Raw genomic sequence first — 15868 nt, 5'->3', positions numbered from 1 at the left:
CCTGGGGGAGCGGGGGCGCGCGCTGGGGGCGAGGAACCCCTACGCCGGGGCACCGGCCCCCGCCGCGCGCTGCTCGCGGCCCCCGCCTTCCGCCGCCGCGCCGGAAGTGGGCGGGGCGGTCGTTGGCTCAGCGTCCGTTCCCCGGTGTGTCGTCACGGCGCGCGGCCGGGGAAGCGCCAGGGACCGGGGCGGCGGCGGGGCGCGGAGCAGAGCTGGTCATGGCGCCGCCGCCGCCGCAGAAGGAGATCGTCTACAACAAGCTGCTGCCCTACGGGGAGCGTCTGGAGGGCGAGGCTGCCCGCTTCCTCGCCCAGATCAAAGTCAACCTGGCCCGGGCCGTGCAGCTTCAGGAGCTGTGGCCCGGGGGGCTCTTCTGGACTAGGAAGCTCTCGACGTGAGTGTCCGAAACCGTCCTTCCCTGGGGCTGCTGGGGCTTCGGCCGCGGGGGAGGGGGAGGAAGGGGAAGCGCCCGGGGTCAAGGTGTTTCGGAGCGGGGCCTGCAGGCTAAGAGGGTGCGAAGCTGGGGCGCCGAGCTCGTCCCTCCCCCGCGGGGCCGCCCCGGCGCCGGCGGGGCTGTTGGGGAGCGCGGCGGAAGGCGGGCTCGCCTCGTAACGGTTCCTCCCTACGCCGCTTAATCAGAGCCGAGCGGGTACCGGCTGCCCCGTGTCTGCCCTCCCGCTCGGCCCAGGATCCAAAGCAGAAATGCGGGCCGGGGCCGAGGCCCGACCTCCGCCCGCGGATCCCGGAGAGCGCCGCCGAGCTCCGCGGGGCCGCGCTGGCTGGCCCGTCCGGCTGCCCGCTCCTCCCCGTCGGTAGCTGGGCGTCAGCCCGTGTCTTACACAAGGCCCGCGAGTGCTTCGACGTAGGAAAAGGGGACAAAGGTGGCTTCGTTTCCGAGAGCTCGCTTGTTGTCTCTGAAACTTTCCCAATTTTACGAATCAACTTTTGTGGGTTTGCTGTTTGGTTTAAATGCATACTTGAACACCTGTTTCACCTCTTGCCTTAAGATACCATCTCCGGGTAACTTCTGCTGTAGGAACGTGAAGTCTTTCTCAAGACGTGCTGTTTGTTAGTTCAGTGCTAGTGGGATTAAATTCTGGCTTAATGCTTTGTAAACGGTGTTAATGCCCTTGGTATCTTGCCTGTACTTGTACTGTATCTTTTATGGTGTAGTTTATGCTGATGGTGGTTCTGCTGTTCATGCTGGCAAGGTGTTTTTAATAGAGATGAAAACACAGTGGTTTTATAGATAGCCTTGAGTAGAACATAGGTTTCTCTTAGTGAATTCTACAAAGCATACTTAACCCTTTTTTCATAATAGCCATTATTCTGGACACTCTGATACTGAAAATGGCATTGTATGACAATGACTCCTGTAGTTTCAAACAGTAAACCATATTTCTGTGGATGTTTATTATGGTTTTTTTGCTGCCTTCATAAATGGTGTTTTCCTCTGTGCTAGAAATGATGAATTATGTGCATTTTGTACCATTTTGAGATTTTCATTTAGAATTTTCCTCCTTACATAAGTATTTTTTATATTAATTGGGAATTTAATATGTATTTAGCAGTCAAATCTATTTGATACATATGTATTGAAATGTAAGTGTCTCTTTATTTTCCAAGAGGCGTTCTTAGATAGAATTACGTTGATGGTTGCAAAATAACTCACATGTTTGCATTATGTGTCAGTTTGAACCTGCTTGGAACTACTTCAATAGTGTTTCTCCCCCCCCTGCCCTTAGCCACCTGCTAGCTCATACTGGTTTCAGTGATACCTGTTCTATTTGTACCTGTGGTAGCACTTCATATGCGAATCAAGTTGAAGTAAACTGTAGCAGTTTTTACTACAGGAAAGATCAGCAAATAAATAGGCTAAATGTGGCACAGAGTCCTTTGAAAATGTGCAGGGTTGTATTAGAATCACCCTATTACTCTGTAAATTGCAATTACTGTAACCAATTTAGGCTTCAGGGCAGTGAATTTAGCCTATTGAGAACTGCTATTATGTTACTTTATGAATCACAGAAAGGTCAGGAGGCTCTAATTTGTGGTTTTCCACCTACTCTTTGAAGTTTGAATTTATTGTGTGTGTTTGCAACTTGTCTGATGCCTGTTAGTCCTAAGATTTCTTTGTGCCGTATTATATGTAGTAAGGCTCTGAATATGTTTGGATGTAGGCAGGGAAGGAAATAGTGGGCTTGGTTTAGAAGTAAGCTGGTGTACTTAACATGAGGGATGTTTTGCTGCCTAGTTTAACCTGACAAAGTACTTCCATGGGATGAAATATGTTAATAGAAGTTTAGACCTATATGAAACACTTCCAAACTATACGGTGTTCTGATGTCATACCTAAGTCAAATTATAGGATAACGACAATAAAAATCAAAGTTTGCTGTCTGTTGATAGTGGGTAATTCAACTCTGAATCAACTTAACTACCTCATCCCCTGCTGGCCAGCTATAATAAATAGCACATTTGTTGGATGAAAAAAAAATGCCCAGAATCTTCATAATGGTGCGATTTCTACTTAGCTTTGATGCAAATGTCTGAATTATAAAAGCCAGTAATCTCAAAATATTCTGTGAAATAATTTATAATTCAGAACCATGGCTAACATCTTTTCTTGTATGTATATTTCTATATACATACATATAAATGAGTAAAGAAAAAAATTACATACAGGTTATATACTTGTTGTTACTCTTATTGCTTATTATATCCTATTATATATGTTGTTACTATTATATACTAGTTGTTACACCTTCTGAGGTACTTGCAACTTTATACAACCTGCATAAACCCTGCAGAGCATGAAGCATGAAAGTGAAATTCAAATATTTTTTTTTAATTTAAAAAATTTGAGTATCAGTTACTATTTCATGATGACAGCTGAACCTGAGATCTTGTATTTCTTTTATTCCCAACAGCTGAAAACATGACTTGCACGTAGTAATCTTAAAAGCAGCTGTTGCAGCTATCTGATGTCATGAACTGAGTAGAGGAGAAAAAAAGAGTAAAATTGGAGTTTATCAGATATAATGTCTATAAGTTGATTTGCATAGTTCTTTTATGCATAATTTTCAGTGATGTGTACCGGTTTTCTGGTCGGGATGCATGTGCAGAGTGTGGTGAGAGAACTTGCTTTCCTGTGAAGACAGGAATAGTGCAGTTACTTAAGTAACTTAGGACTTAGTGAGATTTCTTATGCAAGTAAAACTGCTTGCATTAAAGATTGGCATTTAAATCAGTAATCATTACCCCAAGATTCCTCCAACTTTGGCTAGTAAAATCTGTATTTTATAAAACACTAATCCGGTTGTGAAAGCAGAAGGCTGAATCTCAGTTGTATAACTTGCTACAGTGCGTGTGTATAAAAGCAGGTTGCATCAAAATAATTTGCTTAAATAGACTCTTTTATGATTTCTAGGTCAAAAATAGGCTGCTGTTTCAATTTTTCCATCTTTCATGTTTTACATAGAAACTTTGGGTAGAGATTTTTTTTAATTTACTTTTTTTTTTTTGACTGTAAACGAGCATATTAGTATAATATCAACATTTGATAGTTACTGTACATGCAGTTGACTCTGCAGCCTGGAAAACACAAATGACTTTCTGTGCTCTCTACTTCAGTAGGCGGGGTAGAGTTTTGAAGCTGAGGAACAGTTTCTGATCCTGACAATGTTATTTTATGTGCTTGTCAGGTATAGGCTTATTACAGAATGACATTTAACTGTCTTGCTGTAAGGTGTGGGGAAAAATGCAGCTCAACTGTTTTGAGTTAGAATGACAGGATACAAAGTTACACTGAAGGTCAAAAACTGAGTTTCAGACCAATGATAAACCTGTCCTGTGTATTAAGAAATGAAAATAGGTAGCTAGGAATTCAGGAGAATGCTCTATTCAGCTTCAGAAGTTAAGGCAATTTTTAACTGTAGCAGAGCAGCCAACTTTCTAGGGCAATTTAGGATGTCCACTTGATACGATAGTACATTTCTAAAAATAGGTCTATTGTAATTGTGGAATGAGAGATAGGATACGTAATAGTTTTAGAATAGGGAATTGGCTTTTTGGGTTTTTGTTTTTTGGTTTTTGTTTTTGTGGGTTTTTTGTTTGTTTGTTTGGTTGGTTTTTTTTATCTCCAGAGACTCTGTAGCCTGTGCAGAAACAGTGGAGTGGCAAACAGAATTTGCACTTTCTAATCATGTTTATAAGGGTGGCTGGGTGGGGTTTGGTTTGGCTTGGTTTTGTTTTTTTCTCTCCATGTCACTGAACTCCAAAACAATTTATTTCTCCTTTTTGAAGTTGACTGGTAGAGTTTGGGAGCTCATAAAATCTTTGATGGTTTTCTTAAATCAGAAGGATCAAGGAGGTCCTCAAGGAGGAAGCAAAAGGGAAGTGGAATTAAGATGTCAAGAATCATTGAAATGTAGTATTACCTGCCTTCATACAAGAAGTCTTATTTTCTGTTTTGCAGCAGTTTAGTTCTAGAATTTTTTTTTTTCCCTAATAACCAAATTAGTTTTGTGCTTTTTATCCTGGAGAGGCACCATTTATATGGTGAACATGCATCTTTGTGATTAGCCCCAAGTCATCCTTCAGGATTCATTAAGTTCTGCCTATATTTTTTATTTAGCAACGACAATATTTCATCCTTTGTGAGAGGATATTCTGATAATGTTGCAGTTCCCTTCTGTTACATTTTGCTCATTTAATCTTGAGGAAAAGCTGATTAGCCCCTTTCTAGAAGTTATTTTCTATCATTGTCCAATGCACAGCTCTATTAAGAGAAATAATTGGTACTTTTAAAATCTGCCCCCTCACACACATAAAGAAGATGTAAATATGGGGACAATTTGGCACCTAGTTCTACTTCTTTTGCATAATGACATCTTTGTGTTCAGTATGTTTCTGTGTACTTTACTCCTTCTGTTTCTTAATTAAACAGCATTTTGTATAATAGAACTGCTGTTAGCAAATGTCAAGAAAAGTAACCAGCCAAACATTTTATTTTTTGTTATATATAGCAACGCTGACAGATTAATTGGTTCTCCTGTGTGTTTCTTTGTAGTTAAAACCGATTTTTCAGGCTTCTGCTGTTTCTTTTTGTAAATAGTACATGAAGAAATGAAACCAGTATTCTTTGTTACTTTATGCCTAGTATTATGGGAGTGGAGATGTACATGCAAGTGCATGTGACTGAAGGATAATGAATTGGAAGTTATTAAAGGTCATTTCAGAGCCCTCTGTTGTGCAGTGAAATGAGCCTTTGGTGGTGGTGTTTTCCTTCCTAGATGTGTACTGTCATGAAAAGTAGGCAAACTCCTGTAAAGTTTGGTCATTTTCTTACCCTTTTATTAAACAGTAAGTGAAGACCAAAGGAAATGACCAAGTGGGAGTGATAGGACTGTGTGACCAGTCATCTCTCTTATGGTCATATAAAATGCCTCTTGATTTGCCTGTTAAGTCTAGCAGACTGATTTCAAGGCATGTGCTTTTCCTCAGAAAGTCTGGGAATAGATCTTATGCCTGTTTATCAAATTTTTCTGTTGTGCTGATTATTATCCCGTTTACCTCAAAAAAGCTTCCAGACTTTCACATTGGGTTCTTCCCATACAGTGTATGACCAATGTATGCTTTTAGAAGATAAAATATTGCAATTAAAGTAACTATGATTAAGGTATACTTCTGTAAGTCCTCAAAATCAAGCGTCACCCGTTTCTTCTTCTGAGTATTCTTTTCCCATGTGCAGGTGAAAAGTGTAGCTGTTCAACTGTTGATGGTGTCGTTCTATAGTTAGACAGTGGCCAATCCAGATAATTAGGTTCCTGTGGTAGAAGAGTGGGTTATTCTGTATTTTGTTTGCTTCCTTCTGTATTTGAAATAAGTAAAGCATATTGAAATGAGCATTAATAAGATACTGGCTGTCAAATGTAAAAATCCCCCCTTGAAATCAACAGGAAAAGGGAAGTGGAAAGGAGTGCCGTAGAGTTGGTTTGGGTTTTTTTAAATTTTTTTTTCTGAAAACTGGTGATTATCGGTTTGCCAGAGCCCTGTAACTGTTCCGCAGTTTCTTCAAGGGAAACTGGAGGAAGAAATGAAGAAGGTTGGGGAAAAAAAAAAAATATCTTTTGAGGAATGAGCAATGGGCCTTGGCATATGTGTATTCAAGGAAACTAGCTCCTTTTGGTAAGATTACTAGATGTGGGTGATCCTGAAAGTTCAGAGATAATTTTGTTGTAAATTGAGGAATGGGGATATAGGGAAGTAGAAAAAAAAGTACTCAAGCAATTGAGTCCAAATCCTGTGTGCTTTTGTGTGATGGTGTGAAGTATGCTTCATGTGTTTTATTAAGGGATCTGAATTTTAGCTCTCAAGTAGTCAGTTATCCCAGTGGCAGTTCTGAGAGGAATAGAGGTTTACAGAGGACCATGAAGCATTTGAAACTAAACTAGATACAGTATTAAACTAAACTCCTTGGTGTTGCAGGAGTCAATTTCGGAAACCAAATTCAGGAACCCAGGCAGTTCGTATTCATTGTTAGATCAGTAACCGCTAATGTTTGCCCCTTTAAAATTACCGAGCCTCTATTACTATCAAGTAGGAGTCCTTCAGAGACGTTTCTTTCCTAATATTTTCACGTGGTGGTTCCAGCGTAGGTTTTGGCAATGTGTGCTGTCCTGCATACCAAATAAGCAGTGTGAGGTCTAGCATTCTTCACATTACTAGAATTTGCCTTGATGCTTCAACGGTGTATATTTAGCAACAAATCAATCCAACCTATACTACATCTTAAGCAAAAATAATGAACAGGCTTCTCAAAAAATTTTTATAGGGGTTCATATCTTGTGTGCTTTGTCTAATTGCTGCTTGGAGGATAGCATGTTAGTAAGGTTTCTTAAGAATCTTTAAGAATAGTTGGAGCAGTATTAAAAAGGAAAGTGTGCTTCCCAGGTGAGTAGTAATTTATAGTTGTGTATCACGTAAAATGCTGCACTGGAACCTTATATAGGTTTTGCTGGTGCAGAATCTCTTTTAAGACTTATAACATTCTCCTTTTTCAATTTCAACTCAAAACCAGCAAGCACTTCTTACAGAACTAGTCCTAATGGATCTACACTTTCTTAAGATAATAAATATAAGGGATAGCTCTAGGACACACCACCAGCAAAGCTCAGTGTCTAAATCAATTGTTTGGCTTCACTGGAAGCTATCAGATTTGGACTTTACTTGATACTTATTTTGTCCTGTCTCCTCCTTAAAGTGCCCCAACTGAAAAGGATAGAATATAATAAGGCTACTTATGACAGTTGTGTTTTTATGTTTGTTTGTTTTCTTTTTTTTAAGACAAATGAATATGTGGGGATATGAAAATACTAAATTTAATGGCTGGGGTGAAAGAATATGATACCTGTTTTTGTGGTATCTGGTGTGAGCATGAAGTTACGCTATTTGTAAAATCTTGGAAGACTGTAAACTTTATTTGGTAATCCTTTTTCTTTCTGTAGTTAGTTTCAGTTGTCAATCTTCCTTTGCTGTATATCTTCAGGTTCTTATTTGTTGAACTTGTGAACTAGGTTTACTTGTGTTTCATTAAACAGCAAGTCCAACAAAAACTGGCTCAGGCCTTAAATAAAATGGAAATGTTTAAAAATATTGCTGATTCATGCTGTGTTTTGTTTGTAGATACATCCGATTATATGGGAGAAAATTTAGCAGAGAAGACCATGTGCTTTTTATTAAATTGTTGTATGAGTTGGTAACAATCCCAAAACTGGAGATCAGCATGATGCAAGGATTTGCACGCCTGTTGATAAACCTGTTAAAGTAAGTACAGATTTCTGCTGACTACTGAAACTTTTGTCTCTTAAGTAGTTGATCTGAACTTCTCTTGCTTAATGTTGTTATATTCTTTAATAGTTTGTTCTTTTAGAGGTTACTTCACTTAATCTCCCTGTACAGATGATGTTGGTTAGAAAGAGTTCTCATTATGTGAATGCTTTGCCCCTTTCAGAGGTTTAGGATTGGTACTGAAAGTGAAAGAATATCAGGGGTTTTTTTCTCCTATTAGGAAAAGAAAACATAGAATCTTAGAATTGTCTAGGTTGGAAGGAACGTTTCAGATCAAGTCCAGCCATCAACCTAACGCTGACAAAAACCATCACTAAACTGTATGAGTAAGCACTACATCTACCCATCTTTTGAATACCTCCAGGGATGACAATTCCACCACTTCCCTGGGCAGCCTGTTCCAATGCCTGATAACCCCTTCAGTGAAAAATTTTTCCTAATTTTTCCAATCTGAACCTCCCCTGGTGCAACTTTAGGCCATTTCCTCTTGTCCCATCGCCTGTTCCTTGGGAGAAGAGACCGACCCCCCCCTGGCTACACCCTCCTTTCAGGGAGTTGTAGAGAGCGATAAGGTCTACCCTCAGCCTCCTCTTCTCCAGGCTGAACAACCCTAGTTGCCTCAGCCTTTCCTCATAAGACTTGTTCTCCAGACCCCTCACCGGCTCCATTGCCCTTCTCTGGACCCGCTCCAGCCCCTCAATGTCTCTTTTGTGGGAAGGGGCCCAAAACTGGACACAGCACTCGAGGTGGGGCCTCACCAGTGCTGAGTACAGGGGGACGATCACCTCTTGGGTCCTACTCACCATGCTGTTCCTGATCCAGGCCAGGATGCTGTTGGCCTTCTTGGCCACCTGGGCACACTGCTGGCTCGTGTTCAGCCGACAGTCGACCAACACCCCCAGGTCCTTTTCTGCCGGGCAGCTCCAGCCATTCTGCCCCAAGCCTGTAGCGCTGCAGGGGGTTGTTGTGACCCAAGGGCAGGACCCGGCATTTGGCCTTGTTGAACCTCATCCCGTTGGTCTCAGCCCATCCATCCAGCCTGTCCAGATCCCTCTGCAAAGCCTTCTCACCCTCCAGCAGGTTGACACTCCCACCCAACACGGTGTCATCTGCAAACTTACTGAGGGTGCACTCGATCCCCTCATCCAGATCATTGATGAAGATGTTAAAGAGAACCGGCCCCAGTACCAAGCCCTGGGGGACACCACTCGTGACCGGCCGCCGACTGGATTTAACTCCATTCACCACCACTCTCTGGGCCCGGCCCTCCAGCCAGTTTGTAACCCGGTGGAGAGTACTCCCACCCAAGCCATGGGCAGCCAGTTTCTCCAGGAGAATACTGTGGGAGACTGTATCAAAGGCCTTACTAAAGTCCATGTAAACAACATCCACAGCCTTTCCCTCATCCACCAAGCGGGTCACTTTGTCACAGAAGGAGATCAGGTTTGTCCAGCAGGACCTGCCCCTCATGAACCCGTGCTGGCTGGGCCTGATCACCTGGGTGTCCTTCATGTGCCGCATAACGGCACCCAGGATAATCTGTTCCATGGCCTTCCCAGGCACCGAGCTCAGACTGACAGGCCTGTAGTTCCCTGGATCATCCTTCCGACCCCTCTTGTGGATGGGCATCACATCACATTTACTAGTCTTCAGTCAGCTGGGACTTTCCCAGTTTGCCAGGACTGCTGGTAAATGATGGAAAGTGGCTCAGTCAGCACCTCCCCCAGCTCCCTCAGATCCCTTGGGTGGATCCCACCCAGCCCCATAGACTTGTTTATATGCAGGTGTTGGAGCAGGTCCCTCACCACCTCCCTTTGGATCACGGGGGCTTCATTCTGCTCCCTGTCCCTATCTGCTAGCTCAGGGGTCTGGGTGCTCAGGGAACAACCTACTTACTACTAAAGACTGAGGCAAAGAAGGCATTCAGCACCTCAGCCTTCTCCTCATCCTTTGTCACTACGTTACCTCCCACATCCGATAGAGCATGGAGATTCTCCTGAGTCCTCCCTCGTTACTAGTATATTTATAGAAATTCTTTTTATTGTTTTTAACATCCAGGGCCAGGTTAAGTTCCAGTTGGGCTTTGGCCTTTCTAATCTTTCCCTACATAGCCTTACAGCTCCTTTGTGATCTTTCTGAGTGGCCTGCCCCCTTTTCCGAAAGCCATAAACTCTCCTTTTTTCCTCGAGTTGTGACCTTATCTCTTTGTTCAGCCAGGCCGGTCTTTTCCCCCAACGGCTCATTTTACAGCACGTAGGGACGGCCTGCTCCTGCGCTTTTAAAACTTCCTCTTTGAAAAGCGTCCAGCCTTCCTGGACTCCTTTGCCCTTCAGGGCTGCCTCCCAAGGGACTCTGTCGAGCAGGCTCTTGAAAAGACCAAAGTCTGCCCTCCGGAAGTCCATGATGGCAGTCCTGCTGGCTCCCCCCTCCTTGCTTCCCTGAGAATTGAGAACTCTATCATTTCATGGTCACTGTGCCCAGGACAGCCTCCAACCGTCACATCCCCCACAAGTCCTTCTCTATTTACAAGCAGCAGATCCAGCAGTGCTCCCTCCCTAGTCAGTTCCCTGTAGCTTCAGGAAGACCTAAACCAGGATCTTTGTTTTGGCAGAAGGATATCAACACTTCAGTCTTCAGTCAGCTGGGACTTCCCCAGTTTGCCAGGACTGCTGGTAAATGATGGAAAGTGGCTTGGTGAGCACTTCTGCCAGCTCCCTCAGGTGGATCCCATCCGGCCCCATAGACCTGTGTATGTCTAGGTGCTGTAGCAGGTCCCTCACCATTTCCCTTTGGATCACGGGGGTTTCATTCTGCTCCATGCCCCATCTGCTAGCTCAGGGGTCTGGGTGCTCAGGGAACAAGTGATTCTGCTACTAAAGACTGAGGCAAAGAAGGCATTAAGTACCTCAAAACATGTCAGAGATCCAAGTGTTAAGGTTGAATCTCAAACAGGGAGATGATGAAGACTGTCTCATGACTTGATAATGTTTATTTTACTGAGGCTTTTCATGAAGGTCTTGACAGCTTCTGTTCATGCAGAAATGCTCTAAGTAGCTAGCTTTTTTTCTTGCCTGACTGACCTTCCTGCAGTTTGTGCCAAATGCTGAAGATAAGTGTAATTCAGAGCAGTCATCTGGGGTATTCTGATGTGCAGTGTGTTGATGTAAATGTTTAATCCTAAGGTGCTTGTTGTGGTTTTTCTTTTCTATTAGGAAAAAAGAACTGCTTTCCAGGGATGATTTAGAGTTACCATGGAGACCACTTTATGACATGTTGGAAAGGATATTATACTCCAAAACAGAACATCTTGGATTAAATTGGTTTCCCACGTAAGTTTGCATTTTAAAACATTTGATAGGGTATAAGTACCTGTAATGCTTGAAAGTACTTGAAATTTGCTTTTAATATCTGGAATTTGATACACAGTAAATACTTTGCTTTTATTTTCATGAAGTATATTTCAGTAATTGCATGCAAGACTGTACTAAGTCACATATATCTTTCTGCCAATGAATTGTATGTTATGATGTTCCTCTCTGTGAATGTGATTGAGTTCATTTCTAAATAAGCTGGAACAGGGATCTTCATCAACTTGTTTTAGGATGATAACCAACAGTTTAACAGATTTAATGTTAAAATTTTAATGATATTCAGGTTAAATGTCTGCTGTTTGGTTTTAGAACACAGTGTTTGGGAAAATAAAAAATTATACTGTGGTTAAATATATGTACTGTAAGCATTTCCAGTATCCGTAATGTAGGTGTAGATCAGTATGCATACAAAGAAAAGTGATGTGCCTTCTGAAGGAAATACATATATGTATGTGTATATATATTTTCAAAGTGATGCTATGATATGGAAAAGTCAGGTTTTTTCCTAGTTAAGAATTTTAGATATGTTCTGCTGAATTTAAAAATGAAAACTTGTTTTCTTTGCTTTCTTTACGCTGCCAATCCCTCCCTATCTGTCAAATTTCCAAAGTTACAATTTTTCTGATAATTCCAATTAGACAAGGCCCTGCTCTATAAATTGCAGATTACAAAATATATCATATAGATATATTTTTTGAATTTTTTTTTAATTGAAACTTCATGTAAATAAATGCAGGTGAAAATACTTAATTGGTTTTAAAAAAAAAAGTTTTATGTCCAGGGATATTAAAGTACTACCACCACTTCCTTCTATTGAGTGGATGATCCTATTGCTGAGAAGTGACATGAACAAAAATACATGTAGCCTTGTAACTTGTTACAGAGCATTTCATGCTGAATTTGGCTACATAGCTGGAAAAATAATTTTGCTCGTTGTAGATATACTTGCCAATGAAAATCCAAAAGAGCAGAAACTTTTTTAGTTGGTTTGTTTTACGCATATGCGAGCACCTATTGAAACTGCATACTTTGTGGGGATGTTGACTAGTCATTTTTCATTTGCTGTGTGAGAAAGTAGCATAGTGGGGAAGAAACTTCTCGAAGAGGGAAAAGAAGGTTACGCTGGGAGGAGGTTATCAGTTGTGATGGTCTGTCTGAAACTTTTAACTTACTATTAACTGTGTTAGATATCAGACACTCAACCTTAATATGCAGTGCGATTTGTTCTCATACGGTGTTTTTTTGTTTTTAACATCAGTTTTGAGGGGTATCTCTTTGGTGGAAGTCAAGAGATATTTTTTAAAAGTTGATTTGATTTATAGTTGATAATTTAACTACTGTTTTAATTATTTATTTTTTTTTTACATTCAGTTCATATCGACCAGGCTTGTCTTCACCTAAAACATTTGTGCTTAATGTATTACATAGGTGGTAAGAATGATTTTTTGTTTTGTTCAGCTCTGGCCGATGTGTAATCTTCTGCATGTTCTGTTAGATTGTAACACTTGTCACACAGGTGTAATTTTCTGCATAAATAATTGTATTGGAAAACCAATGTTAACATTACACCACTGTTTATGAGAATGTCGCACTGTATGTAAACCTTCCTAATTGGGGAACAAGATAGTGTGTGTGAAATGGCTGATAAAGTGGCTATATGCTAACTAATTTAACCAGCATATATTTAAAGACTCATATGAAGGATAAATTTTACATTTGAATTATTGCTGTGTCTGAATATGGACAAAATCAGTATTGATGTGGGAGTGCATGTTACCGAGTAAGTATACATTACTATTAAAAACGATGAAATCATGGAAAGTGCTTTAGCAGTGAGGTAATAGGTTCTGGAAAATACACCCAGCAACAGTCTCATAGCTGAAGTGTGAAACAGTTTCTCTATCAGAAGAGTTTACTGTGAATTTTTGCAATGAAAACCGTATCAGGAGGTTTGGTGTATATATAAATTCAGAAAACTGGTATAAGTGGAATTGCAGAAGTGTGTTTTGGTTTTTTTTCCTTTGAGTTTTTTTAGAAAGAAATTTTTAGTTGTACTAATCCAATGAGAGATTGATATTTGGCTCACTGTAGTTTAAAATTCACTAAAATAATTTGTGAAACTATAGCTGGTTAGTCTTTTCATTGTCTTAATTTAAGCTCTTGTAATGGAGTGTCCACTGCAGGGCTAGAATTTCACTTAAGGTCTGAATTTGTCCTCAAAAACTGAAAACTGCTTTTAGTGTTTTTTTGATAATGCAAGAGTGTCAGTTTGTGTTAATTGTTTTAGCTGAAACATGTTTCCCTTTGAAAACGCACGGGGCAAAAACCCCCAGATTTACAACTTAATATGGTCATGTCCTTTCCAAAAGAAGAAAATGATCTAGTGCCGTAATGATGACTAGTGATAGGGGTTAATGGTATCGTTGAGTGTTTTTTAACATATCATAGAGTAGTTTGGGTTGGAATGGACATTTAAATGTCATCTGGTCCAACCCTCCTGCAATGAGCAGGGACGTCTTCAATTAGATCAGGTTGCTCAGAGCCCCGTCCAACCTGACCTTGAATGTTTCCAGAGATGGGGCATCTACCACCTCCCTGGGCAGCCTGTTCCACTGTTTCACCACCCTTATTGTAAAAAATGTCTTCCTTATATCTAGTTTAAATCTTCCCTCTTTTAGTTTAAAGCCATTACCCCTTGTCCTATTGCAACAGACCTTGCTAAAAAGTTTGTCCCCGTATTTTCTGTAGGACCCCTTTAAGCACTGATAGGCTCCTATAAGGTCTCCCCGGACTCTTCTCCAGGCTGAACAACCCCAGCTCTGTCAGCCTGTCCTCATAGCAGAGGTGCTCCAGCCCTCTGATCACTTTTGTGGCCCTCCTCTGGATCTACTCCAACAGGTCCATGTTCTTCCTGTGCTTGAGGACTCCAGAGCTGGACGCAGGACTCCAAGTGGGGTTTCACCATGGTCATATGCATATGAGCAAGACATAATAATAATAAGCTAATAATTGTTCAGGTAATAAGGAGGAACTAAAAGCAAAGAAAGCTGAATGGGATGAGAAGTTTTCCTTTATCTCATTAAATACACTGTTGTTTCATTAATTAGTAGGAGGTATCTTCCAGTGTGAGTGGCTGCATTATCTCTCGATTACAAAGGTTTTAATACCTTATCCAAATGGTCAGCATTAAATACCTGAGCAAGGACGGGAGTACGAACTGCAGTAGGCTGATCCAGTTCTGTGTGGTTTATGTATATAGCTGTTTGCTGTTGTGCTCTGTTAGTCCATGGTGAAGTTTAGTGGTAGAGTAGCATACAGAAATTCATGAGTGCAATAACAATAGATATTTTTTTATCAGTTCTGTAGTAATGGGTATGCAGAAAGTCAATAAAAGTGGAAGAGAAGCCACTGCTAAAAAGTTTGAGTTGATTCAAAATGATAATGAAAACAGTAACCAGCAGTTTCTTGTTCTCCTCAGCTATATTGTCCTGTCCTCTTCTAACTAGTAGTCATCAAACGGGAATCTTTCAAGATGTCTCTGTAGTTAGTCTGTACTTTAACTGGGTCTTAGGTGGAAGTTACCTTATGTACAAAATTGTCTGCTGGTGACTTTTTCTTTCTAGCTTCCATTCTAAATTTGTGATCAGAAGGCAGGAAGGGGCATCCCTTCCGGTTTTTCTCCTTTGCTCTCTTCCACTAACAGATGCTGATATCTGACTGAAAACTTGTGAATTTGAAAGACTTGTTGATATCTGGCATCGGTGTGTCTTAAAATTCCTCTCTCATTCAGATTCTCCTTAGTAGTAGTTTACTTCAGTGGAGTGTGATAGTATGGGGATAGCATTTTTGTTTTTGTCACACAAACCTTTTTCATGTTAATCTTTATTGCTCGTAAGGAATGTTGCTGGCTCATGCTCTTTATCTGCTCTTGGAACAACTGTTACCTATTTCCTAACTCTTTCAAGAACAGTATTCCCTTTAACTCAGAATCTTTGTGAGGTTCTTGCAGAGTTTTATCTTATTTTTGTCTCATGAACGCTTGGCCATTCCTCTGCAAATTTTAGAGGACATCAGCTCAAAATTTTCGTTCTGGGAGACGTCATGGATTTACTTTGTTGCATAAAACGCGCAGAATTTTGCGTCTTCTGGAGCGCTGCTTGGACTGAAGTAGTGGTATGAGGACTGGGTGGGCTTCTGCTGGCTTGCAGTGAATGTTGAGGTGGTGAAGTGAAATAGTGGTTTATCTCTTTTCTCCTGGCTTGTATAGGATCAGTTTATTTTTTGTAGGACTAGAGAGAGAGTGTGTGCATGCTCAGTATTCGTGTGTCTCAAAATTAATTGACCTAAGCTGATCTTTGGTAAAACTCTGAAGATGATACACTTGCATCATCTTTTTCTGATCAGAATAGCATTTCTGTATGTTAGTTTTTGATGATGAACTAAAGGATGCAATTCTTCTATTAAAGAGCATCTAAATGATGTAGGAAGTTCTTCTGTCAGAACTTTTTTTTTTTTTCATTCGGGGAATGTTTTTTGGTAAAAGCACAATTCAGTCTTGAGCTTGTCTTGCAATAAGCAGATCTGAAGAACATGACAGTTCACTACTTTTATGGTTCCATCGGTCTTTCTCTCTCTCCCTGTCCCTT

At 41.0% G+C, this 15868-nt stretch overlaps 1 protein-coding gene across 1 annotated transcript in view; it reads left to right on the top strand.

Moving 5' to 3' along the window:
• Nucleotides 1–204: 204 nt before the first annotated feature.
• Nucleotides 205–15868, top strand: part of PSME4 (proteasome activator subunit 4) — a 75043-nt gene continuing 59379 nt past the window's right edge. The window contains exons 1-4 of the mRNA XM_074161633.1: nt 205–394; nt 7687–7827; nt 11064–11180; nt 12594–12653. Of these exons, the coding sequence (XP_074017734.1) occupies nt 219–394; nt 7687–7827; nt 11064–11180; nt 12594–12653 (494 nt within the window). The 5' untranslated portion in view covers nt 205–218. The remainder of the gene's footprint in view (nt 395–7686; nt 7828–11063; nt 11181–12593; nt 12654–15868) is intronic.

Source organism: Numenius arquata, chromosome 2 (genome assembly GCF_964106895.1).
Source record: "Numenius arquata chromosome 2, bNumArq3.hap1.1, whole genome shotgun sequence".
Taxonomy (NCBI): domain Eukaryota; kingdom Metazoa; phylum Chordata; class Aves; order Charadriiformes; family Scolopacidae; genus Numenius; species Numenius arquata.
The sequence above is the reverse complement of the archived record's forward strand: the minus strand, read 5'-3'. Positions and strand labels throughout refer to the sequence as shown.